Genomic DNA, 26,083 nt, shown 5'->3' on the forward strand with positions numbered 1-26,083 from the left:
CTCTTCCCAATGATCTAATGTCTAATGTTTGTACATAAAAGGGTATAATGTAGTGAGACAGTGCATCTTAATTTTTTTCTTTTTTTTTTTTTTTTTTGCTCTGGATGAAAGGAATGGGCAAGTGAATCAGCACGAGTCTTTGGACCTCGGTCTGAAAGCTCTGGAAACCATGGCATAAGAATAATAACACCATGGTTGGCACGGCCTTTTTTTTTTTTTTTTTGCGGTACACGGGCCTCTCACTGTTGTGGCCTCTCCCGTTGCGGAGCACAGGCTCCGGAAGCGCAGTCTCAGCGGCCATGGCTCACTGGCTCAGCTGCTCCACGGCATGTAGGATCCTCCCGGACCGGGGCACGAACCCGTGTCCCCTGCACCGGCAGGCGGACTCCCAACCACTGCGCCACCAGGGAAGCCCATGGCATGGCCTTTTTACCTATTTTAACTGAATCAGTTTACTCAGAACCTTATCAATCAGTGAGCACAATTGTCTCCATTTTGTAGCTGAGAAAACTGAGGTTCAGGTCTGCACCTCCCCCCTTTTTGTAGTTTTTGTAGAGGGAAGAATCATTGCGGAGGATATGGGGGACTGTTTGTTCAGGCTTCTACTTACGTCGTTTTCTAGTCTTGCCAGTAGGGGAGAGCAGATAAGGACGGTTAGCATTGGTTAAAGCGTACGTACAAGTTTCGTTAAAACTGTAAGGTTAGTTTTAGTAAGAGGCTGAGTATTTGGGGGAAGGGGATGTGCCTTATCAAAGGTCCTTACGGAACATGCTTCCTTTCAAGAAGGTCCTTCAGGTGGAACGTCAGTCACAGCCTAGGGAGCCTGTGTCCCTTTTCAACATCTGCTGTACCTATTGTGTGGAGTCAGGTCAGGCAGGTGAGGGCGGGTCTGAACCAGACTTGCTCTCAAGGGCTGTTGAATCATGTCTTTTACTCCTTATGGAGCCTTCCTTCTGCTGTAATTCTGTTTTCGTCTAATTAGGTACACATTTCCTCTGATGAGGGCAAGCTGTCTTTTGAGAAGTCTAAACCTCGATTTTATGGTTCAGGGTCCTAGATGGTAGAAATAATTAGTATTCAACCGCGTGCCCCAGAGCTTTAGGAGTTACAGCTGGCTTATATTTCTGGGCATCTCCTAAGGATTGTGGCCAAGTTCAGGGATGACCCAGATGAGGAAAGGTTGCGATGCACAGTGACTGTTCGTGTTGGGGAGGAGAGCTGAAACTCTGCAGAGTGACGTCCTGCACGAACTCGTTTTTCAGCTCCCAGGGAACTTGGATGGCTAGTTAAAGGAAGAAAGAGAGAGAGAGAGAGACATAATGAGAGAGAAGAAGAAAGTAAAAGACTTGACCTCATGGAGCCTAAACTCCTGTGTATTTTTGCTGAGTGTTGCGAGCTCATTGTCTCTGAGTACAGGGGCAGGAAGGACCTCTAGCCCCTGTGTCCTTCTCTATAAATGGCTGTCAGTCTGGATGAATCTAATGACTGACTGTTGCAGTTGGAGAAATGAAGGACGAGGAACATGGGTCATCTGTAGCCCTTGTCTGTCCAGAGTTTAGGATGTTTCTGAAAGGATGTGCGAGCGCGTCCCACCTCGTCCTCCACTCATCCCCGGGCCATGCTTGCTGCCCCAGGATCTAACCTGCTGTGTACGATATGGTCACTAGCAGCTCCATGAGGCTATGAGCATTACAGGTGGCTAATGCAGTAGAGAAACTGAATTCTTGACCTGTTTAGTTTTAATCAATTTGAATTTTAAAATGTACTTGAGTCATTTATTAAAAATCTTTAAAAATTTATTTGGAACAGCATTGGGTGTGCAAATTTACCTTTTCGGCTGTAAATTCTGTGAACTATAAACACAGATCAAGTATTTGCAGTGAAAATTTAGTGTCTGATTTGAACTGTCACGTAAACTAGACAGTAAATTTCAAGGACTTAGTATAAAAAAGTAATATATCTCAATAGCTTTATATCTTGAGTATACGTTAAAAGAATACTTTGGATATGTTGGGTTAAATGTAATATATTATTTAAACTAATTTCATCTGTCTCTTCTGCATCAACTAGAAAATGTTAAATTACACATGTGGCTTGCATTATATTTCTGTCAAACATGCCTGTCTAGATAATGCCTTAGGGCATCCATTGGAAGTGTGATTAGGACTTCCTATGGGAAGTTGCTAGACTTCAAAAGTTAGAGACACATTTTCCCCGTTGTGTTACTGTGGTCTTTTCTATGGATGGGTTTATGACATTTGAGGGTTGGAAAATGGGTTTTAATAAGAGTAAGTTCATTGAGAAGATAGTTTTCTTCTGTTCGTCAGAATGATTTTCAAATGCTTTTCACCCACTCAGAAACCACGGATTCTCATGAGAACAAAGAACTGTAAACTACATCAGTGCTTTGTCATTTGTGTCTGCCTGGTTCATTCACCTTTTCTTCAGGCAGAAATCTTGGGGATTGTCAGCATAGATTTGATTGGCTTGTGGCAGGGAATATAAAGGAATACAACTAGAGAGGAATTCCATAGCAATGAAGGAAATATTAGCCTTTTCCTAAGCTCCTGTTTCAACCCTACAAGCTCCAAGCGATTTGTAGAGTCCGTATTTCAACTTTTGGTTAAACTTTCCAGATCTTCCTATTGATAGGTTTCAGTTGTTGGCAGCTCCATGTCAGAACTGTTGACACCACTGGTGAGGCTTGGCTAGTGATGCTGTAGCAGGCTTTCACAGGGTAGCTTGCAAGTTGCTTCTGAAAAACGCAAAGAGAATTACTGCCCACTCTAGGCCTTTCAACACCTGAGTGAATTTCAGATGATAAAGCCATCTCGATGCCACAGTTCTATCAGTGTTTTAGAATTGTATTTTGCTTAAAGGAAGAAGAGATAAAATACTAATAACATCAAGATGCTTGGAAACTGTTGAAAGTTTTGTTGTATTGGAAGGACTTCAGTTTCCAGGGGCTTCTTTGGAGAATGATTTTTATCAAGGAATGAATGAATAAATCAGCTAGGTTCTTAAGTGAGCTACGCTTCCCCTTAAGGGCCACTTTATACACAGACTTTATCATGATGACCAAGAGTTTAAACAACACTAGAGACAGAAGGTGTAACTCCAGAGAAAGATGACATCTTTGGGTTTAGGACTCTGCTCCCTCCAGAGCAGTTATGGGATTCATTCAAGAATCTTGTCAATCCTTCCACCTCAGTTCCTACATCTGTCAAGTAGGTTTTGTGCTGGTTTTGGTGATATGACTCCTAGGGGTGTTAGGAGGACATGGCGGCATGTCATGGAAGGACTTTCAACTGTCTTGGTGAAGACCTTAGCAGGCTGGAGATTTCTACTAGTTTAGTTCCAAGATTTTATTAAGAAGTCAGCTGCTTGGAGGTCAAGACCTTCCTCCAGGTTAGAGTCAGTTGACAGTTCATGTGCAAAAATAAAGACCTAATCACTAGTAGCAAGGTTACTTTGGGGAAAAGATGTATCCCACTCGCCATTTTCGAGTGGCACTCAGGCAGCCCTGACAGCCGTCATGGGGATCATGCATCTCACCTGGGGAAAAGAGGCCCCCTGGACTCCAAGCTGCTGGATTCTTGAGCCAGAAAGACGGGGTCTGGGGCCTGAACACATGAAGACAGACAGACCCTTCTGGGTGTGGGAAGGGGGAGGGAGGGCAATCCGGAAGTGGAATGCGTTTTCGTTCCCTCTAGCTTCGCCATCATTACCCTTGTCTCGGCCCTGCTACCCACGTCAAGCGCAACCGGTGCTGAGAACATGGGCTTCAGGTGGAGCTCCGGAAAGTGAAGTTGAGCAGCCTCCCGGGGGGTGGGGCTGGGGGAACTCCAGAGGCAGTTGGGAGGGAAGAGGAACCACTGCAGACACACCTGTCTGGGGCACTTGTTCCTTTGTGGGCCAGGTAGTCATCAGGCGGGAACTTCCTGTATTACACCGATAATCTCTACTTTATGGTTAAAGGCAGAACAATAGTAGTTTACTCAGGAGGGAAGGACAGTTAGCAAATGGGTTAATAAGGTTTCTAAGAAGCTACTGTGAAAGAGAATCATTTAGCATGTGTCTGGATTTACTCCATTTATGTCTTGATTGAAGATACTGATTCTCAGCCTTACCTCTCTGCATATTGGAATCTCACGAAGAGCTTTAAAAATATTGATACCTGGGGCTTCCCTGGTGGCGCAGTGGTTGAGAGTCCGCCTGCCGATGCAGGGAACACGGGTTCGTGCCCCGGTCTGGGAAGATCCCACATGCCGCGGAGCGGCTGGGCCCGTGAGCCATGGCCGCTGAGCCTGCGCGTCCGGAGCCTGTGCTCCGCAGCAGGAGAGGCCGCAACAGTGAGAGGCCCGCGTACCGCAAAAAAAATATAGATAGATAGATAGATAGATAGGTAGCTACCTGGCTGGTTGACTTGGGTACTGGAATTTTTTTTTTTTTGGCAATTAAAGACAATCTTTTAATTTTTTATATTCTTTTTCATATTCTTTTCCATTACGGTTTGTTACAGGATATTGAATATAGTTCCCTGTGCTGTACAGTAGGACCTTGTTGTTTATCCATCCTGTATATAATATCAGTAGTTTGCCTCTGCTAACGGATAACTGGGATTTTTTTTAAAGCTTCTCCAGATGATTCTGATGTGCAGCGAAGATTCAGAATACTTGATTTAGAAAATGTGTACTTCCCAAATGATTAGATGATCCTGAGTCCCTGAAGTATGTGGAAACTCAAGCATATTTTTCATGTACTGTCAAGCACAGTAGTTGTAATGAAGGCCCAGGATCTCATGTAAAATAAATGATTAGTCTTAACAACAGGGCTACAGGAGTGCAGCGCATGAGTTTATTATTTCAAGCCGCTTCGTACTCTGTTAATGACTGTTGTCATCACATACACACACACGCTTCTATATTTCATTCTCATTCCTGTCATTAAGCTTCTAGAATGCTACTAATGCTAGTAGCATTTCTCCTAATAATATTCACCTTGGCAGCGGAACTTGTTTGCAGTCATCAGTTGTCAGAAAAACCCCCAAACTCCCAGGTCTTTCTAACCACGACCACCGTGGAGGGAAGGATGCCTTTTCTGAGTTCCTGTAAGGAGTCATGTGTCTCAAGATCAGGGAACGTCTATGGTTTCTGACAAAGTAGATAAGAAATTCCTTGCCAGGATGGTTATTACTTCCGGAAAAGTTTTTCTACAAGAGGAGATGCAGGTGCGTGACCCTCTTAATCAATGTTCAAGATTGTGTATAGGTTACTTCTGAGTTACAGAGGCTGCAGGTTGGGCAGGCAGATAAATTCTGCCCTGATTCTTCAGTCAGTCATGTATGAGGTCCCGGTCCATCTTCAGTTGTGGTTTCAGTTAATTTCCCGCTCTGCACCATGGAAACAGGTTTAATTCTTATGGCACGCATAAAAAGTAGTGCTTTATTTGGGACTTTAAAAATTTCTCATTGTAATGATGCGTTGCATTTATAGAGAGCCTTTGTTTCAAGAAACGCGTAGTATTTCACAAGCTTCATGTGACTTATCTTTAAAATAATATTATGTGATGGTAAAGGTTGGGTATTTTAATGCCAGTTCCTCAGACGGCATACGCTGAGGAGATGTTGACATTTCTTTTATGGTGCTTTTCAAGTATAGTGTTCTTAATAGGGTTTTGTTGAAAATTATATTGGTAGGAAACATTTTCCCAGAGACATGAATCTGTACCAGACCTCGTTTGCACTTGTTACTCTAGGTATCGTTTACAGGGCTTTTTCTATTTCTTTGTCTGCCTGAAGCAACCCAGGAATTTTCTGATATATGTAGAGCAAGGGAATTTGTTCAACTTGACCCTGGCAGTGGTTGTAACCCAGCCTTCTCCTTTCCTGATTGAGGTGTGTCGGGGGGCCGGGTTGTCTCCTATTTCACTGGAAATGGGCAGCATCTAGTTAGGACCTTGCGGGACTTCGTGCAGACTTCAGTGGGGCTGTTATTGTAGAGACTTTCTTCGGCATTTCTCTGGATTACCCTCATTTGAACTAGAATGCAAACCTTGCTCTGGTAGCCTGTTTTTAAAGCCTCACATTTCTCATTCCGTGTGTGGTCCATTTCAGCTGTGGACATTTTGTAAAGATACATCCCAGGACAAAAAGTCTTTTTCAATTGTAGAGGGTGTCTGAGTTGCCTCCCTTCCAGTCACCTCCAGCAGTCAGCTGAGGGTGTGTGTTTAAAAGCTTCTCTTTCTCTCTCTTCCTTTTATAAGACTTTCAGGTGCAGTCATTCACGAAAGAAATGAAGATGGACCAAGCCCAGAGTGATGCTGTAACAGAAAGAGGAAAGCTGCTTGGGGATGGGGAGAACGTTTATGAGGCACGGGAAGGCAGGTGAAGAGGGAGGGAGGAATCAGTGGTTAATGTGCAGGTTCAAAGCATCCCTTTGGGGCTCTTCTGCTGCTTCCACCTCTTGTCTCCACAGAAGCCTGACCCTCATCCTTTCCTCTGTCCCAATCTTAAGGTCCCATGAGTCCCCCGGGAGCTCGTACCCAGGGGCACTGTGAGTGCAGTGGGAGAGCAGCCCCACGGGCAGGTAGAACATGCCTGGAAGGTATCTCTGCTTTGCGGGGAGAAATTGAGAAGCTCTCTCTAATGGCCGCGTTGATACAACTAAATAGTAACACTTGCAGTTCATTACTTGTTAGCCCCAGGCAGGGACACTGCAGATTGGCTAATTGTAATAGCCAGATCATTAGAGGGACCAGCAGAAATGGAGGAGAAAGCAGCTAATCAAGGCCCGAACTTGGCCTCACTTTGTTGTGGCCGGGATATAAGCTGCTGTTCATTTTGAGCACCTGCCTCTTCTGCTGTTAGAATTAGTTAGGAAGAAAGGATTCTGTGACCCTTTTTCAAAAGGTGGATCAAAAGCTTAGGGGCATTTGTGAATAAATCCCACAGCAAGACGGTATTTTTCCCAGAGGTGACACCAGCTGGTTCTGTATGAAGTCACACCACCTTTCTTATACCGAAGCGACCCCACTGTCAGTAGGACATGCGCTACTGGGGTTTCCAGTAGTGGTGATGTTTGTTGCCGAGCTCACCTAATCTCCACCTTAAAAGAAGTCGTCTGTATGCTGGCAGGGATTAGGGGTGTAATCTGGGCCATGGGGTGGCGTGCATTTCATTTTCCCATCCAGGTCTAAAGCCTGTGACCTTGCCTCCGTCAGCACTGGGTTCCAGCCAAATGAGCTAAGCATCCTTCACGCACAGACCTCCCTGGAAACCACAACCTGGCATGAAAAGGAATCACAGCTTGAGATTCTGCTTACTACTACTCATGTCAGAAATATTTAAGAAATTCAGAAGAGAAAACAAGAAAAGATTCATAGCATCTCAGGGTTAGAAAGGATCTTAATTAAAATGTTTTAAAATTAGGACAATGAAGAAATCTATTTGAGTTTTTGTCTTTGATGCTTGTCTTCGAAAGGGTTGCTCCAAGTTGTAGATACTAGTAATTTTTCTTATTATATTGGGTAGACCCCTCGGATCGTGTGAGGGGCCTCTGGGGACTAGTTGATGGAGAAGGGGGATGGTGGTCTTCCTGTTTTGTTTGGCTGTGTTCTGCCCACAATGTAATTAATAAGCATTGACTCGCCAGGAGATAGAAGATCACGCAGAAGCAGCATCTTGGACTTAGTTATAAGGCACCTTCAAGTTCTACTTGAGTTAATTCCCAGCGCAGGAACACCTCTCAGAGTCACCTTTCAGCCTCGTCTTAAATTGGCTTTAAGGGGAGCAGTAATCAGACACACATTCCTAGAGCACAGGTGTGTGTGGCCAGCCCTGCCCTCTGGGGGGCTGAGGGGAAGCCTTCGCTCTGCCTTATACTAGCCCTTCCGAAGTTGAAGACACCTATTTCGATCCTTTCAGTCTTTCCCCCCCCCACAAGCCCCCTTAGCGCCTCCATCACCCCTTCCTCATTTGCGAGAAGGGGAGGGTGCATCTTCAGACCCCTGGACCGGCGTCGTTGGATGGCAGCCACTGTGATCCCCAGAGGCAGACTCGCTCCTCCTGGGTTCAGAGTTCTGCCCACAAACAGGCCCCGGATAAATGTTGACGGGGCCTTTCCTCCTCACTGCTCCTGTTCGTCTCACCTGTACGTTCAGATCTGCTGCTCTTGGATAAATGGAGAGGTGTTGAGTAAGGGAAATGGTTTTTGTGGTTGTCGAAGAAAATGTTAGAGAGAAAAGGAACATGGTTTTATTTAAACATCCCCTAAGATGAGCTTTCAGTACGAGGTAGAGTCCTCAGAGGCACCAGCAATCTAAGTGCCCTGACGGCTCTGCTGATGGAGTCCCACAGGTAACATCCATCTCTGGATGGATTCTGGTGTCTACCCCCGCTCAGGGGCCGTGCCAGGAGAACTCCCCTCGCACGTTGCATTTAGTCCCCTTCCTTCAGGTAAAGGTACTTACGCCCTCCATCTTTGTTCCCAGTAGCAGAAGCAACAGGCTTAAGACAGTCAGTACCCTGGCTCGGGGCCTCTGTGGAGCAACCCTCGGGGACCCCCCTGGAATTCTGTGAGGAGTGAGGGCACGAAGCAATGAAATATTCCAAAGCTGCAGCTGTTCTTACAAGCTTGAACTTACCTCGTGGGAGTCACCATTAGTTGTGAAGCCACTGTGGACGGGCTGGCCCTACTTCAATGTAATTTCTTATGTCTCCTCTTTTTACCAGCCGTACCATCTCCCGAGCTGGTGACTAGAACAGATTGCTTCCCCCCTGCCATCTTCAGATCAGGTTCATCATGTGGAATGGGGGTCATGATGCCTTCCTTGCAGGGTTATTGTGAGTCTGAAATAAAATAAAGGCTTCGTGGGAAGTATATGCCAAGCGCTCCCTTAATGCTAGCTTCCCTCCCTGGTTGTCGCAATGACTATATTTTCCAACCAAGACTGGGACATATGTTCTGAGGAGTATAAGTATTTATGTATGAGTACCCATATGTATTTATGGGTAAAGTGATGCAGAATTTTTAAAATTAATTTTTATTGGAGTATAGTTGACTTACAATGTTGTGTTAGTTTCTGCTGTACAGCAAAGTGATTCAGTTATACATATACACATAGCCACTCTTTTTTTAGATTCTGTTCCCATATAGGTCATTACAGAGTATTGAGTAGAGTTCCCTGTGCTACACAGTAGGTTCTTATTAGTTATCTATTTTATATATAGTAGTGAGTATTTGTCAATCCCAGTCTCCCAATTTATCCCTCCCCCGCCCTTTCCCCCTTGGTAACCATAAGTTTGTTTTCTACATCTGTGACACTATTTCTGTTTTGTTTTCAAATAGGTTCATTTGTACCATTTTTTTAAGATTCCACATGTAAGTGATATCATGTGATATTTGTCCTTCTCCGTCTCACCTAGTATGATAAGCTCTAGGTCCATCCGTGTTGCTGCAAATGGCATTATTCCGTTCTTTTTTATGGCTGAGTAATATTCCATTGTATGTATGTCATATATGTACCACATCTTCTTTATCCATTTTCTGTCAATGGACATTTAGGTTGCTTCCATGTCCTGGACAGAATTTTTAATATTGGGGCCACCTTAGAAATCCTAGGACTTAAAGGTGGTAGAATTCGTAATGCCTGGTACAGGCCTTGCCTCCTAGTGGACGCTTGATGCATGCTGAAAGCTTTCATAACAATCATAGGAGAACAAAACCTTAGTGGCCTTTTACAGCAGTGCTTGATTGCCTGGCCTATTGCTAATGCTTCTTTTCTTTCATCCAATTGTGCATCGATAACTTAGTTCTGGGCAAAAGAAAGACTTAAGGTGCTTTGACTTAATTGTATCTGTTTGATAGACACAATACGCTGTCTTCTGATTTAGGGTAGAGTAGCCTTAAGAAGAGGAGGAAAAGGACTGTATTTCAGTTCTAGGCATGTAGGAATTTACATAGTTCAGGTCCCGAACCATCTTCTTCAGTGCCCGAAGCAAGAGCACTCCTTGGACAGGTGAAGCCAGGCTCCTCAGATGATCCCCACGTCAGTGTAAATGTAGATTGTGGGGTGTACCCTCCCCCTCAAGGGCTGAATGGGCGTCTGGGTGACCAAGGGAGATCGCTCCAGAGACCAGGAGTGTAGCTCCTGCCCATTCTGTTTTCATGGGGTACTCCCATTTTTCTTGCTGGAAATGACTGCAAGCATGTTAAAAGCCAAAGACCAATTGGGGTGTAAAAATCTGATGACTCAGCACCAAGAGGGATGTTTCTCTCGGGAGAGGAGATGGGCACTAAGAGGGCAACCGGCTCCGGTCACTTGTTTAAAAGACGTCTCCTGGAGCCTCTGTGGGAGGGAAAGACAGCATCACAACTTCACTGCTGTGATTTGATGGACCTGGTGTTCTACTTCGCAATTCTTATTTGAATCCCTCACATCCTAAGGTATACTATTCTCACCCCAGATCCTAAAGCACGCTGTTTCTTTCTCGAAAGCTGCGAAAGATATTGTGGACTGTGGCTGTGTGTAAATTTAGCAAAGAAGAGTGACGTTTGCATCTTTCCGCAAGTCCTTTAAGTTGATCTTGCTAAATTTGGGGGTGAACAAAATACTCAGTGTAGTTTTTCAAGTGAAAGAACTTGGCAATCAAGAGTGTGTTAGTTTAGGTTGTTGTGTATTCTGTTTGCACCCCTGGCACCAAAAACCTAGAAAACTGTGCAGCTCAGAATTCAGTCTTGTTCAGTTTTTTGGTGATGGGTTGCTTTTGCTTATTAATGAAAGCTTATTTAATGAAAGCCAAAGCCATCACTTTGAATTATTCTGCAGCCAGAAGGGTGTAGTTAAATAACTGTGTATTCAGACTTCAGTTGAGTAAATCTCAGTAAATAGTTTCCCATAGGAGAGACTTCTTTAGTCTGTAGAAGATGACTGTAGTAGAAGCATCAGCTTTCCTAGGCAGCTTTCCTAAAACTCTGCAGGATGGAAAAGAGAAGGAAATCCTTCCCTCAAAATATTGAATATTACTAGCACGACCGCTGTGCCTGTGGTGCCTACTGTTTCCCCTCTTGTCTGGGTTGCTGGCTTTCAGTGCATAGAAGGGACACCTAAGTGTAGCAGGATGAAAAGTGCACCTGCAGCATTTTTGCTGTATTTCCTTGGGAAATGGTCCATGGGCACCACTGTTTCCATCACACTCTTTGTCCTCAAGACTTTACACAGGCTTCAGAAACCATCTTTGGGGTAATCCTGGCACTCCTAATGGGGGCGGGGGCTATTTCTGGAAAAAGTTCCTAAATCAAGGGCATCTTAGCTCTACAGTCAAGAAATCTTTGAAATTACCTCTAAACCATCTCTTTGCAAGTACTGTTGTCCCTCGGTATCTGCAGGAGGGTTTGGTTCCATGACCGCTGAGGATACCAAAATCCACAGATGCTTAAGTCCCTTATATAAAATAAAGTGGTGTAGTATTTGCATATAATCTGTACACATCCTCCCGCGTACTTTAAGTCGTGTCGTTATTACTTATACAATGGAAATGCTATGTAAGTGGTTGCCAGCACATGGCGGATTCAAGTTTTGCTTCTGGAACTTTCTGAAATTTGTTTTCCCCGGCATGTTTTTGATCCGTAGTTGGTGAATCCCCAGATGTGGGGCGGTGGACTGTACAACCAGACTTTATTTCTGTTTTTCTCTATTACAGAAATGCCTTATCTTTATTTCCAGAAGGTTAGTATTTAATGGTCAGTAAGCTCTAAATTTCTCAGCCTTTCAGCTTTTTCAAAGAGTTAGTGACGTAAGAACAAATGTGTAAACGTGCTGGGGGATCCCCGTGATTTATAGAAGCTCTATATTCAATAATTTTGAAAAGGAAAGCCTTTTTTGATGATAATAATATTCAGTTTTTGTCTCTTGTCTGTAAAAGGCAGCCATGGGGTGGGCGTGGAGGAAGGATAAACGTCACTCTCCTACTGAACACAAGTCATGCAAGCTTGGTTTATGCAGTAGTCACAGGTTCTAAGCGGCTGGTTTAAAAATGAGCAGAATTATTAAGTATTATCAGAGAAATGCAAATCAAAACCACAATGAGGTACCACCTCACACGGGTCAGAATGGCCATCATTAAAAAGTCTACAAATAACAAATGCTAGAGAAGGCGTGGAGAAAAGGGAGCCCTGCTGCACTGTTGGTGGGAATGTAAATTGGTGCAGCCACTATGGAGAACAGTCTGGAGGTTCCTCAGAAAACTAAAAATACAGTTGCCATATGATCCAGCAGTGCCACTTCTGGGCATCTACTCCTGGACAAAACTATAATTCAAAAAGGTACATGCACCCCTACGTTCATAGCAGCACTACTCACAATAGCCAAGACACGGAAGCAACCTAAATGACCACCGACAGATGAATGGATAAAGAAGATGTGGTACATATATACAATGGAACATTACTCAGCCATAAAAAAGAATGAAATAATGTCATTTGCAGCAACATGGATGGACCTAGTGATTATCATACTAAGCAAAGTAAGTCAGAAAGAGAAAGACAAATACCGTATGATATCACTTACACGTGGAATCTAAAATATGACACAAATGAACTTATCTACGGAACAGAGTCACAGACACAGAGAACAGACTTCTGGTTGCCGAAGGGGGTGGGGGAAGGATGGATTGGGAGTTTGGGATCAGCAGTTGCAAAAACTATTATATATAGAATAGGTAAACAACAAGGTCCTACTGTATATCACATGGAACTATATTCAGTATCCTGTGATACACCGTCATGGAAAAGAATATGAAAAAGAATGTATATATATGTATAACTGAATCACTTTGCTGTACAGCAGAAATTAACAACACTGTAAGTCAACTCTACTTTAATAAAATAATTTTTTTTAAAAAATGAGCAGCATTAGATAGGTCACCTTGAAACAGACACTGCTGTCTCCGATGGAGACATCCAGGCAGAGGGGCTTAAAGAGACTAACATCCGATTCCCCCCAATAACGGAAACCTCTTTATTCTCAGAACTGCCTCTTGAAGGGTCACCTTGTGACCCTTCATGGTCAGGGATAGAGCTCACTTTCAATAGCATGCTTGTAGCAACCCTAACTCCGCATTCCATTTAATGTTTTGAAAGCTTTCTATAATGGTTAGTAACATTTACATTTCATCCTTTGCCTAAAACTATTTTTAGCCTTATTTTCTCCTTCCAGAGCTTTGTGCTGCTCTTCCAACACCCCTTCTCAGAGGTATTACAATTGGCCTTAGAAACGGCAGTGCTCCCTTTTGTTCTGCCCAGTTGGTTTGGTAGGTTGTGCCTGCACATTTGAGAGCAGCATGTTTCCTTTTTCAGTATCTAAACAATAATGTGACCACATCACGGCATTTTTAGTCACATCATTGACCTCTGCTGGCAGTGTATCCCCCTCCAACGCTTGAATGCATTAATGTCACTGTCAGCAGCATTTTAATTTAATTAGAGCAGTGGTTATAATCCTCTTGGGGAAATCGTTACTCCCCTCTGTGATGTTCAAATAAAACACCTCTGGTTTTCATCCGACTGACAATTTGCTCTCGAGGTGAATACGCTGTAAGCGGGGGTACTCCCCTTCCCTTCCTTGGGGTTGGACCAGAGAGGCAGTTCTGAGAATAAAGAGGTTTCCGTTATTGGGGGGAATCGGATGTTAGTCTCTTTAAGCCCCTCTGCCTGGACGTCTCCATCGGGGATAGCAGTGTTTGTTTCATATTCCTCACTGCTGATAGTCTGCTGCTTGTACCATGGTAGATGTTAAGTGCATGGTTAGAATAACAGATGTTAAAATGAGGACCACGTGAGTCACCCTAGAGATTGACAGAAAGAGAGACAAGGGACATAAGTCTGGTGGGGGATGCCCAGGTGTGTGCTTGCTTCTCCTCGGAAAGGAGCCCCCACGCTGGGCGGCGTCCTTTCCGGGGTCCCCTGAGTGCTTTGCTGGCTGCTAAGCCCAGGGTCACGGTAGTGTAACAGCCGCTAGCAAACTGCTGCTCAAGACCCTAGAAGCACATTTTGCTTTTCCCCCTCTTGGTCAAGATACCCACCCTTTCTTTTGTTACTGACAAATCTCTTCATTGAAACCTTTGAAAAGAGCTTCCCATCCCAGGCTTAGGATGTCGCAGTGTTGCCGAGTGGAATCCATCATCAGGAGTGAGAGGCATTCAGTTTCCACAGTCACTCGGTGTCCGGCCTTCTCTTTATAGGTTTCATCATGAAATAGCAAGGTTGTCTTCATCTGCAATTGTTTGGACGTGTGGGGGTGTGGCATAAAAATCCGAGGCCAAGCCCTGAAGTGTGGCATTCAGTGTAGCAGGAAGGACTGGGAACCACACACAAATGTAAACACACAGGGGGCTGCCTCCAAAGAAAGTACAGTGAAAAGAAGGTACAACACAACGATAATTGAGCATGTCGCAGGCTGGAGGTATATTTCCCCAAGAAATAAAGTACAATCTGCCTTGAGGGCTCCATCCTTGATGGAGTTGGTGAGGGTGAGGGAGCGCGGAGAGGTGGCCTCTCACTCGCGTGGACTAGTTATAGGATCTTCTAACTTTCTCCTTGCTTTAAGGGAAAGTCACCGTCTTAGGAAATGCCATCTTTTTTCTCACACTCATGCCATGCCATCTGAAAGCTATCTGGCTGCACCGTGTTTTCTTCATCAACAGTTTCAGTTCTGCAAAAACCCTAACAAAACAGAAAGCTATTTCTGGGAATAAAGTAATGGTAGATAAGATATCGAGACATATATTGGGACTGGGGTGGCAGTGGGGTGTTATTCAAGGGGTGAAGTGTATGGAGAATTTGTTAAACTAGAAAAACAGACTATGTTTAAAATGTTTAAAAAAGCCTAGCTCACCTTGAAAAACCCCTCAGCAGATTTCGTATGTTTCCCATATGTGTGTTTATGTCTGACTTTTTCACCTCAAAAACCCCAAGCCAAACACCAAAAATATAACTCCTCCTTAAGTTAGAGTTGCTCAGAATATGTGTGATGTTTGGTAAAGTTCAAGAAAAGTGAAGTTGAAGGTTTTGCCTCTGGGTGACCTTTCACAGGACGTCTCCATTGATCCAGAAATGAAATCTAGGGTGTATGTGTCTGCCCTTAATTAAGAAATTCACCAGGAGACTTTGGGATGTATGTTTAAACAGAAATCTTCCAAAGGCCCTAGTTGCTGGTAGAGGATGCCTCAGGGAAGTTATTGTGACTCCATTCGGAAATTACAAAAATATGTATATATTCATTTAAAATCGAAACTTCCGCCACAGCTGCCAAACTTTCCAGGTTATGAGCAGAAGAGAAGCTTCAGTTTGGTTACAGGGCTGGGGGACTCCCCTGCTTCCCTTTGCATATTTGATGGAATATAAAATGTTAGAGAACTCTTTCCAATACGTAAACACCCCTTTCGTTTTATTTAAATCTGTGATTTTTCTTTTGCTCCATTTTTGTTTTCACAACGGCATCTTACCGATCTCCTCCCGCCCCATCTTATTTTTGGACCGTGTGTGTCCCAATTTACTTTGCCCTGTTAAACACAACTTCTTGTAGTTTCTGTGGTTTATGTATGGACTGCAAGTCAAACTAGTTGGTATTTGTCGATCTGAGATGCAAGTCGCACTGCCCTCCCCGGTGTACACCATAGTTGGTTTCTTGCCATTAGTTGGCACGTTTTTAACTTAAAACTAATCCTTCCCATCCCATCCAGTTGTTTTAATTGATCTCATAAATGCCGCCTGTTTGAATTTAAACAGTGGGTGTGCTGGGTCTCCCCTCCCCCTTTCCTTGTCAGTTGAGTAAGAATCTTCGATTAAACCGTACTTCCTTAAATGCAGGTTATTCTTTGCATGAGCCTTGAGATGCTTCCGAAGGAAAGAAATTATTGGTTCTAAGATGGAGCGTAAGGGGACAAGGAGATAACTGTTGGTGGCAGAGCATTCCCTGCGATGAAGGGAAAAATGAAACACTGGAGGTTTTGGTGGTGGTAGCTGTGTCTTGAGATAGGTAGGTGATAGACAAATCTTGCTTGCAGGTTTATTAACTAAAATCTCGAACTTATAAGCCATCATGTTGGGCTCACCTCTCATTGGATCTGAGTGTGGAATCCTACTTTGATTAGAAGATGGGGATATTGCCAGAGAAGAGGGAAGGTGGTTTTAATGTATTGGTGACATTAATTATGGGACCGGTAGAGTAATTTTTGAGATAGGAGTCTTTAACGCCATTCTCTTAGACATATTGTTTCATTCCCTTGGTCTTGCCTCCCCTCTTTTTACTGGAACAAACAACTAGTACAGAGAGGGGAAAAAAAAAAAAAAACGACACCTATTTAGCTGAGGGCAAAGGAAAAGCCCGCTTTTAAACCTCTCCCGCGTTTTGTTACAAATCCCTGATGCTGGCGATCTGAAAGACAGCTGCACAGAGTGTCTAGAGAGGGGACCAGCACCCAGACGCCCCGAACCCGCCCCCTCGCGATGTCAGCCCTCAGTTCCAGGCTTTCATTGTCTTTTTCCCCCCCTCCCCTCTTGCTGCCCTTCTTTTTAACAGCAGGAACGGATTTCATATACACCCCCCGAGAGCCCGGTGCCCAGCTACACTTCCTCGACGCCGCTTCATGTGCCAGTGCCCCGAGCGCTCAGGATGGAGGAAGACTCGATCCGCCTGCCTGCGCACCTGCGTGAGTGTTCGCGCGCCCCGGGATGGACGTGGGGGGGTGGTTTGGACGGGAGGGACGGACCGACAGCTGGACAGAAGGATCGACCGCTGTGGGGGGGGGGGTGGTGGTGGCAGGGAGGCGGGGCTGCAAGCCGGGCAGGGGCGCGCCCAGAGATGGTTTTCCCACGACCTCCCGAAGCTGCTTTGGCATCGTTCGCCCCCTCCCACCTGCAAATGGCTTTGAAAAGCTTGAGCTTCCTGGCTGTCGTTTCTCTGCGTGTTCATTTCGTCTCTTGACTATGACATACTACCCGCTGCAGCTCAGCAGGGCGTCGGGGCCTCCCCACTTGTGCTGCTGGGGCCAGGCTTCAAAGCACCCAGCACCTGTCCTTTCCTTTTTGTCTTTCTTTCTTGAGCTGCCACCCAGCCCCGATGATCCGGCATGCCAAGCGCAGCCGGGGAGAATGCATCACCTGATTGCCACCCTGGTCGCGGTGTCCAAGAAAATGCCAGGTTCTCTGGCTTGACTGTTAGCCTTAGGGCACGAGTCCAGGTTATGGAGGACGCGACACGGCGGGAGGTGTGTGTGGGGGGTCACCTTGGCCCTTCCCTAGTTGATTCCTCATGACTTGAATGGTGGCCCAGTTGTACCTGCCGTCTTTTTCGGGCGTGCTTGTGCTTCCCAGATTATTCTGCTCCGCCTGGCCCATCCCTCCTCAGAAAGCAGAAGGTTGCCTGCTGAGAGTGGGGAACAGCAAGAGAGGATGCAGGCTCCTCTTTCCTCTCTCTGTGCTCATTCAGCAGATCACATGACTGTGATGCTGGGAGGTACTCGGCGTGCATTGCTGGCGTACCCCTTCTCCCCGACAGTGAGGATGGTGGCTGGGATCCTTGAAAGGGAGTTGGGGGCCATGAGAACCCTTCCCCTCCTCCAGCTTGCTGCATCCATCAGTGTTTACAAAGTTGGTATATACTAGGGTCAGCACACTCCAGCTTCAGTCTACCCTCTTCTCCACACTGAACTTTTAAAGAAGAGATTGGGACTGTGAAGATGCCATGGTCACGATCGAGGGCACGGCTGTACTCAGCAGAATGGAGTTTTGTGGCACCAGGGAGCGTTGTGAGCAGACAGCCTGGGAAAGAGACCACTAACAGCCTTTTTTCCCTCCCCAAGCTGTTCTGTGACCAAGCTATTCACTTCAGGACCGTTCACTTTGGGGTGGAACATACTCAGGCCATGCAGAGGAAGCACTCCTGCTACCTAATCTCCTTCATTTATTCGTTCGACAAATAGTTACTGATTAACTGGTATTGGTAACAAATAGTTACCTATTATTGGTAACAAATAGTTACCTGCACTGTGCCAGGCACTCTTCTGGTTGCCAGGATACAGAAATGAACCAAGCAGACCCAACTCCTTGCCCTTATGGAGCCTGAAGTCTCCATAAAGAGAGAAAAAGAAATAATAAACCCCTGTCCCCACCAGGCTGAGGTTTCATGGCTTTTTCTTCCTGTACTTTGACACAGCCCATCCCCCAGCTTCCGGAAAGACCCTAACTCCTGGTCTGTCTCTGAACTTCACATATGTAAGCTCTTTGGCCACAGAACTGCCTCTGCATAAAATGTTACCACGGTAAAACGCACTAACAAACACAACGAACTGACCGTCAGCAGGTTGTAATTCTTAACTAGTTCTGCTGTTAGACTAGCTGTTCGACTGTGAGTCAGCCCTCCTAACACTCAGTTTTCCTACCATACAAAATTGTGATTGGACAGGAGAATGTTCAACAGCCCTCTTAACTTGAAAAGATTATGATCTCACCTAAGACATCCTTTTCCCTACTTGGAACTGTTTCTTCCATACCAACACTTTACTTTTTTTCTTGGGTTGACAGTTTCCTCATGGAGTCACAGCGGTGCCGCTCACCACTGTCTTGTCGGGCCCTGCCATGTGCCTAGCACACAGTCAGAGTAGCTAATAGCTATTGTGGGATGCCTCTGTACCAGACACTATGTGAAGTCCTTTATGGAAATTATTTAATTCTCACAGCGATCCTTGTAGGTATTTTTGTTATATCCATGTCACACATAAGGAATTTAGGGCTTAGAGAGTTTAGGTAACCTGCCAAGGTCACACAGTCAGTAGGAGATAGAGTCAGGGTTCAAACTCAGTTCCGTCTGACTCCAGAGCCTGGGCTTTTATCTGTTAGGCCGTGATGTAAGTGTGTTTAATAGGTACTTCTTGGATGGATGGATGAATTCAGGGTTGACGGTTAGCCACTATTCACTAATGTGGCCAGAGGGCTGGTTTCTGGCTGGACTCTGTTCTAACTGGTGGATCAGTTGTTGAATAGTTCGCATATCTCCCTTGGATGGATGGATGGGTGGGTAGATGGATGCCCCCATAGAGAATTATCAGATACAGAACTATAGCACATTACTGCTGGCCTTAGAACATAGTCAGTTGTTAGGTTAGGGATTCAGGTCATGGTGATGGTTTTGTCTGAATGAATGCTCCTGTCTGGCAGCCTGACTTTAGAGCCCTCCTTGCAATCTGCATCAGCCCCATGGTAACACCATTTGTTCCCACATCTGGAATGAATCCTCTGAAAGTGGAGGTTCCCAGGCTCTTGCTGTCTGTCTTCAGCTGGGACTTTCCACAGGAGACTGAGCTGCCCGCCTCCCTGTCCTGTTCCAGCACTCGGCTGCCCATTGTGCTGTTTGAGAAACATCTCCTGGAGTGCCTAGGATGGTTGAGGCCGTGTCGTATACTTGAGGATGCATCCCAGCTGGGTTTCCAAACCGAAAAGAAAATAAATATTCTAACGAGGGAATTGGGTTATTGCTGTTTGAATCTGGGATTCCAGACAATTCCCAGCGGAATGCTCGTGGAAAGTACGGGGAAGAATCCGAAAGCCAAGACAGCGGCAGGACATTTATGGTATTGCTGGGTTGAAAGCATTTTTAGCCGCTTGTTTTAAAGAGATACTCACCAGACTGGTATGCCTCCAAGTGGCTTCTTTTCGCCCTCTGTCCTCATTGATCTCCAGATAAACCCTTTCTCTCTTAACCCTTTCTTTTTCTCCTTTCCTTCTTAACTCAATAGATAGCCTTTCCTGGTTAGGGCGGAAGGCAGGAATCATAATATTTAAGGTTCTCGTGCTGCAGGTTTCTCACCATTTTGTTCTGCAAACACAGGGCAAGCTGAAGACACAGTGTAACAACTTAGGAAGCTGTTGAGATGTAGAAAGTAATGGCTTTTCCTCTTCCTGGCCTCTGATAAAAAAAACAAACAAACAAAAAAAAACACCAAAGTGATAACTGGGGCAAGCCCGAAGTGGTGATTCTGGAGGACTTGAAAGGGACAGGCAGGGGCAGTCTGGGCCAAGGGGAGGAGGGCCAGCCTCGTACCATCCTGGCCAGGCCTCCTCCCTGCCCTCCCACCCACCGGAGTCCTGCGGCAGCTTCCTGGAACTTCCTTGTTGCACCAGGAGAGCAGACACAAGTTTGTTTATTGAGAAGATAGAAAGGTTTTTTTCCCCCTTCCTTCCATGTAGGGTACTAAATTTCTTTTTAAAGCTTGAGGCTAGAAGAGCTGAAGTGTGACAATTACAGCAGGTAGGTGAAAATGAAAAGTTCCATTCTTTGAATTTATTAATTAATTTATTTTTTGGCTGCGTGCGGCATGTGGGATCTTATTTCCCCCACCAGTGATCGAACCCGCGCTGCCTGCTTTGGAAGCATGGAGTCCTAGCTACTGGACCGCCAGGGAAGTCCAGAAAAGTTCCATTCTTTAAAGGGATAGTAAACCTTTCATGGTACCTTGAGAACATTTACAGGACCGTGGAGCCCCGAGAGTGCCTGGAGGAGATCACTCTTGATCCTCTGAGTGGTGAACGGCCTCCTCGTGTGAAGGAGAGACTCCCTCTAGTTTGTCTGCCCAGGGACGACTTTTTCTAAATAATGGCCGGTGGGTGCCAAGGGGGCAGCAAAATGTGCCTTATGAGCTGATGCCAGCCCTGTGAAATACTCAGCCTCAAGTCGTGATGCCCCGGGCCGCCCACGTGACCACAGTGCGTGTATTTCAGATGCATGGGGCAGACTTTAAATCGCTGAACGCCTTTTCCTTATTAAATTCCTTTTAACAGAATCGTCTCGCATTTAGTCGACAGAATTGCTTCTAATCACAGGCTGATGGGATGCCGCCTGTCTAAAGCCTTTGCCGTTCGCGGTGCCAGTTTGCTCTTCTGAAATTCCTGGGAATTGATATTTAAAAATCGGAACCCAGGACTCATTCATCACATTTAATAGGGTTACGGTTTATGACGTTGCGGGTTGTTAAATAGCCGTAATAGCTGCGCAGACTTGTCTGGAGTCGGAACTCCACAAATAGCCCCCTGGCTCTCCTTCCTTTCCTTGTGAATCTTGCAGAATTCTTACATTACTGCTCCTGCTTGTGTGTTTAATAATTTAATTTAATGCCTTCCTTTGGAAACGTGACCTCATGGCTCACCCCCTTGGGCGATTTTGCAGTCTCAGCAGAGTGACCGAGCGTAAGACAGTCGCTCGGTTAGAGCCAGGAGATTGAAAAGAGATGCAGCGCTTCTCTTTGCTATTGAGTGGAGCAGCCAGCAATTTTATACACGTTCAAGTTCTTTCCGTTCCCAAAGAAGAGGCAAAAAATGGGAATTAAGGATAATCTTAGTTAGTATTCTATATTATTATAAGTAACAAAATGTGTTCATATATGTGGTTTCATTTAATCATGCGGCAGTCCTAGGTGTTACTAATCCTATTTTATTGATGAGATGACCATGGCTCAGATAGTTACACTGAATTGTTCACATTCACATGGCACGTGAAGAATCTAACATGATTTCTATTTCAGAAGTCACCATTTCCCCTTCCTAGGAGAAAACATAATGGCAGAGTCTCTCGGACTTGAAAGCAGAGGCAGTGCTGACTGTTGGCGTCTGGGTAGCCGTGGATGCGGGGACTGGGAATAGCTAGGGCTCCAGTCATGCGCTTGGCCATTCATTTGTGCTGAGCCTCCCAACGGGCTGGCCTGTCTCAATGGATAATTATTTCAGTTTTGCTCACCCATTCCTCCTGCTTCTCCCTCTTGAGTGAGCTGACACTGAAATCCAGTATCTCTCTGCCATCAGCAGGACAGCGCTGGCCACGAAGGGCCCACCCAAGTCCCCACATTCCCTGGCATTTCATCAGGGATGACCTCTTGGGAACAGGGCCCACTGCTGTTTCGGAGTTTCTGGTTGAAAAAGCGCAGCAATATGAAGGACTTGAGTTCCAACAGACCTGAACGGGCTGGCATCCCAGGGCTGCCTCTCTCTATTAGAGAGATGAGTTCACCTCTCCAAGGCTCTAATTTCATAAAACACCTACTGATGATGGTTTCTTTTCTTTTCTTTTTTTTTTACCTTTACCCGTAAATATTTCTGTGTATTTTTTCTAAGAACAAGGACATTCTCTTACGTAATCACAATGATTATCAAAATACGGAAAAATTTTTTGAAATATAACACATTAATTTCAGATGTACAACATAACGATTCAATATATGTATGTATTGTGAAATGACCATTGTCCCTACCTGGTGCTGAGCGATATTTACGTGAGCCTGGAGATCATCCCAGTTAAGATCTATCATCACACATAGTTCCAGTTCTTGCTCTTGTGATAAGAACTTTTAAGATCTACTCTCTTAGCAACTTTGTATTGGTCTGTTTTGTTTTTTCTGTGGGTTTTTAAAAATAATTTTATTGAAATATAGTTGATGAGGGTTTCTTATGAGGATCAGAGCTAATTTGCATGTGGCATCTTGCACAGTGCCTGGCGAACAGTGGCCAGGAGCTCATGAGGGCTCTATTTCAGTTTCCACAACTGGTAAATCGTGTGTTGAGGAGGTGCGTCTTCCCTTTCAAGGGCCAAGAGAAGCATGGACGTGCTTGCTTGTTTCATTAAAGAAAGGGCCTGGAGTTCTGTCTGCACATATCGAGACTGATTTCCCTAGGTCGCGATGGAAGTGTGATTTCTGTGAGCTTGGTTCTGCTCTGGGGCACTCCATCCCAGGGCCTTTTCCTCCCTCACTGTACCTGTCTGTACCTCTGTCTGGAGCGACTTTCTTCCCCGGCCTTGCCTGAATCTGCCATCTCCTTCTTCAACCCTCCCTGCCCACCTCCTCAGACCTGACAGATGCTCCCCTATCCTCAGCCATTATCAGGGCTCCCCAAACGGCCCCTCCTCACACAGCTGCCTGTGACGTACGGTGACATCACCAGCAGAGTTGAGGCAGGGACATGGGGAAGGAGACTTCCTTCTCAGTCTCTTGACAAAGCAGCCGTGACTTCTAACAACGATGGCCAGCCACCAGCATTTTCTCTCTTGTACCCCTCAAGCCTTCCTTAGGGGTCTTTCACTTTTTACTTTCAAGGCTTTCTGCTTTTCCAGCCGCACAGGGCCCTGGGTAGCGGCTTCAAAGAGCTCGAAGAGAAAAAACAGGCCACAACAGAACAGCCAGGATGCTTTGGAAGGGAAATTTCCTTTTTGGGTTTGCTGTCTGCAAGAATTTCCGATGCAGGCAGACGTTAATTCCTAGCTGCATGCTTCCTGATAAGGAAGCAGCTTCAATAAATGCAGCTATTTATAGATGTCTTTTTTTTTTTTTAAGAAAAAAAATATATAACCAGAGGTCAATCGACCTTTTCTTTCACTTCACGTTCCGTGCCGTGCACTCCGTGTACATTTAAGGCAGTTCCTCTGACAAATGCTCTGACAAAGTGGTTGCGGTCCTGCAGGGAGTTGGGGGGAAGGCGCTCGCTTTCCTTGGAATTCCGAAGTAGACATTTGGAAGTCACTGGCTGTGGGATATTTACATGAGCCTGGAGATACCCGGCTCCATTCTACACCCAGTGTTGAAGTTTTATGACAGATGCAGCGGAAGATCCATTTAAGAAGAAAAGTCGATGGGAACCAGCTCATTCTAGGAATAGACTTGAACAACAGGAAATAAGAAATGATATTTCCATTTCTTCCTTGTCCTCTCTCCTGTCTCCCCTTGGATTTTCCCCACCATCAGTACCGCTGTGGTCTTTCTCTTGGCATATTAGGGTTCTGCAGACTGGGGACTCCCCGTCCATCAGTTAAGCAGCCAGGCTCACACGTATCTCTGTAACACTCGCTGGCTGGTGTGATAAAGACTCAACACGATGTTGACTCGAGCTGTGCTTCCCTGGGTTCCTCCCCACGACCTCCCCATCGTCACAAAGCACATTGATTGGGCTGAGTCTCTACAAATGGGAGCAAGTTTCCCTCTTCAAATAACAGATAGTTTCTCCCGTTTTGCTTCATGCCTGAGTTCAAAGTAGCTCAGACTCTTGGAGTCTCTGACAGGCATGACTTTGCCCGTTTCATCTTTATGCATTTCCAGAGGTCAGTGTTACCAAGGACCTTCGGGCGTTGCCGATTTCACTGTTGCCATCAGAAGATTCTGATTCAGTCGCCTGAACCATCTATGTGTGTTTTGGGGTAGGGTGGCTGTTTTTTCTGGTTTCTTCAGAAGCGAGGTGGGGCAGGATTTGAGAGACTTAAAGGGTCCCTGTCTCTGACCACATGCTGACTGTAAATTCCTAAGAATAATTAGTCACCCCCACCGTGATATTTACTGCCTCCATCTTTGGTAGGTGGACCAAACCCCATTCTTCTGAAATTATTCTCTATTTCTGTTTCCTCTAGATCTTGGTTAGAAATAGCCTCAAATGGGGTGCTAAGATTTCAGTAATAGAAATGCAGACTGCAGATGCAGACCCTAGATAAAGAGCTCTGTGTGTGTGGGGTGGGTGTAGATAGGATGCCTGGAGGAAAATTCCCATCCGTGCAGGACTGTGCAGGGAACATGTTGTTTCACCAGTTCGGCTAGGGCTGGATCCTCTGTTCTGGGCTGGGGGCTTTCACTAAAGTGGTCCGCTTCAAAGAGGCGGGGGGAAGGTTTGCAAGGAGAGAGGTAACAATCGCTTTTTTTAAAAAAGGTACCTAGGTGAGTGTTGAGAGGTCTGTCTTAAGAAATATTACAGGGCTATTGGGCATTTATGTAGCTCCACTTTAGAAGTAACAGTGAGTGTTAGGGTTTGATTATCCATTTGTTTTCCAAGAGTGGCTTACCTTTGCAAATCAGTTTCCTTTTTGGTCATTATACCCCACCTTCCAGTTTACAGAAGCTTTGCTTCTCCTAAGCGCCATCCTGAGGTCCACTGTGTATTAGGTGCCACTCTAGAGAATCTCTGTTGCAATAGGGTATGGAATAAGAAATCATTGTCATCGCTGATTATCGAGCACTTTCTTGATGCTGAACGATCACTAACGCTACATGGTAGATATTCTATCTTGTTTATATCTGAGGCTCCGAGTGGTAAATCACATGCCAGAGGTCATACAGAGAGCAGGTGGGGGGGGGGCACAATTTGAATCCACATCTAATTCCAAAACCCAGACCTGTATGCACTTCACCACGTTGCTTCTTAAAAGTATTAGGAGCTGTTGAAAGTCATGTCCCTCTAGCTGTTGGTTAGAAGGAGAAAATCCAAGCTAATGTGCACTAAATTATCTTTTGAACTTAGAGGAAGGTAAATTTTCAAATTCAATCCTTTTTGGAGACTGATGTCTGCAACTTATTTTCAGGTATCTGTAAATGCTGGTGTGTTAGAAACAAAATCAAATGAAGTGAAAAAGGTGCCTGTTGTCCACGATTTTCCATCGTTTTAAAGAGATAATCTACCTCCCAGATTATTACTAAACGGTAGGAAAGGTGATGTGTTCGAATGATGGTTGTATTATTGGGTTCACAAATTAAACCATTTCACTGCCTAACGCTTTTTGTAAATCTGACACGCGTCTTCGGAAAAATTGTCGGATGTGTTGCTGCCTTGGTTTACCCACCTGACCTGTGTTCTGGGAAACTCTACTGCAGGGTCATAGAGCAGGGGACGCTCTTGTCTGCGGTCATTCCTCGGAGAGTTGGCCCAGCGTGGTCCCTGGTGGGTGGGGTAGTCTCAGACACCTCGTTCTTCCTCCCAGGGTTGTGGTTTCCTCGCATGTGAAGCGAAGGGGCCTGAGTGTGTCAAATCACTGGCTCTTACCCGCTCAGACATTTTCTTGTTCTCTGATTCCAGCAGAGAAATACAAGGCATAGCAGCGGAGCATTGTCTGTAAATGCTAAGGATGGCGATCATTCACTTGATTTCGAGCACTCAGCGTCACATTTGAGTGCAGATCGTGGTCTTTTAATGACGCAGGCAATCGTCCCCGACTTTAGCTGTGGTTGTTTTGTGAGGATATGCCCTCCTGCAAGGAAATACGGCAGTTCAGCGCCCCAGCGCCGCCG

At 45.4% G+C, this 26,083-nt stretch overlaps 1 protein-coding gene across 3 annotated transcripts in view; it reads left to right on the top strand.

Moving 5' to 3' along the window:
- The window catches only part of ETV6 (ETS variant transcription factor 6), a 237,618-nt gene that overhangs the window by 82,513 nt on the left and 129,022 nt on the right, over positions 1-26,083 (top strand). The window contains exons 1-2 of one of the 3 annotated variants that reach the window (XM_060024304.1): positions 15,854-16,035; positions 16,582-16,708. In XM_060024304.1, the coding sequence (XP_059880287.1) occupies positions 16,672-16,708 (37 nt within the window). In that variant the 5' untranslated portion in view covers positions 15,854-16,035; positions 16,582-16,671. Of the gene's footprint in view, positions 1-15,853; positions 16,036-16,578; positions 16,709-26,083 lie in introns of those variants that run through there. The other 2 variants (XM_060024303.1, XM_060024302.1) reach the window with 2 other exon arrangements.

The sequence above is a fragment of the Delphinus delphis genome, chromosome 11 (assembly GCF_949987515.2).
Source record: "Delphinus delphis chromosome 11, mDelDel1.2, whole genome shotgun sequence".
NCBI classification, from domain to species: Eukaryota; Metazoa; Chordata; class Mammalia; order Artiodactyla; family Delphinidae; genus Delphinus; species Delphinus delphis.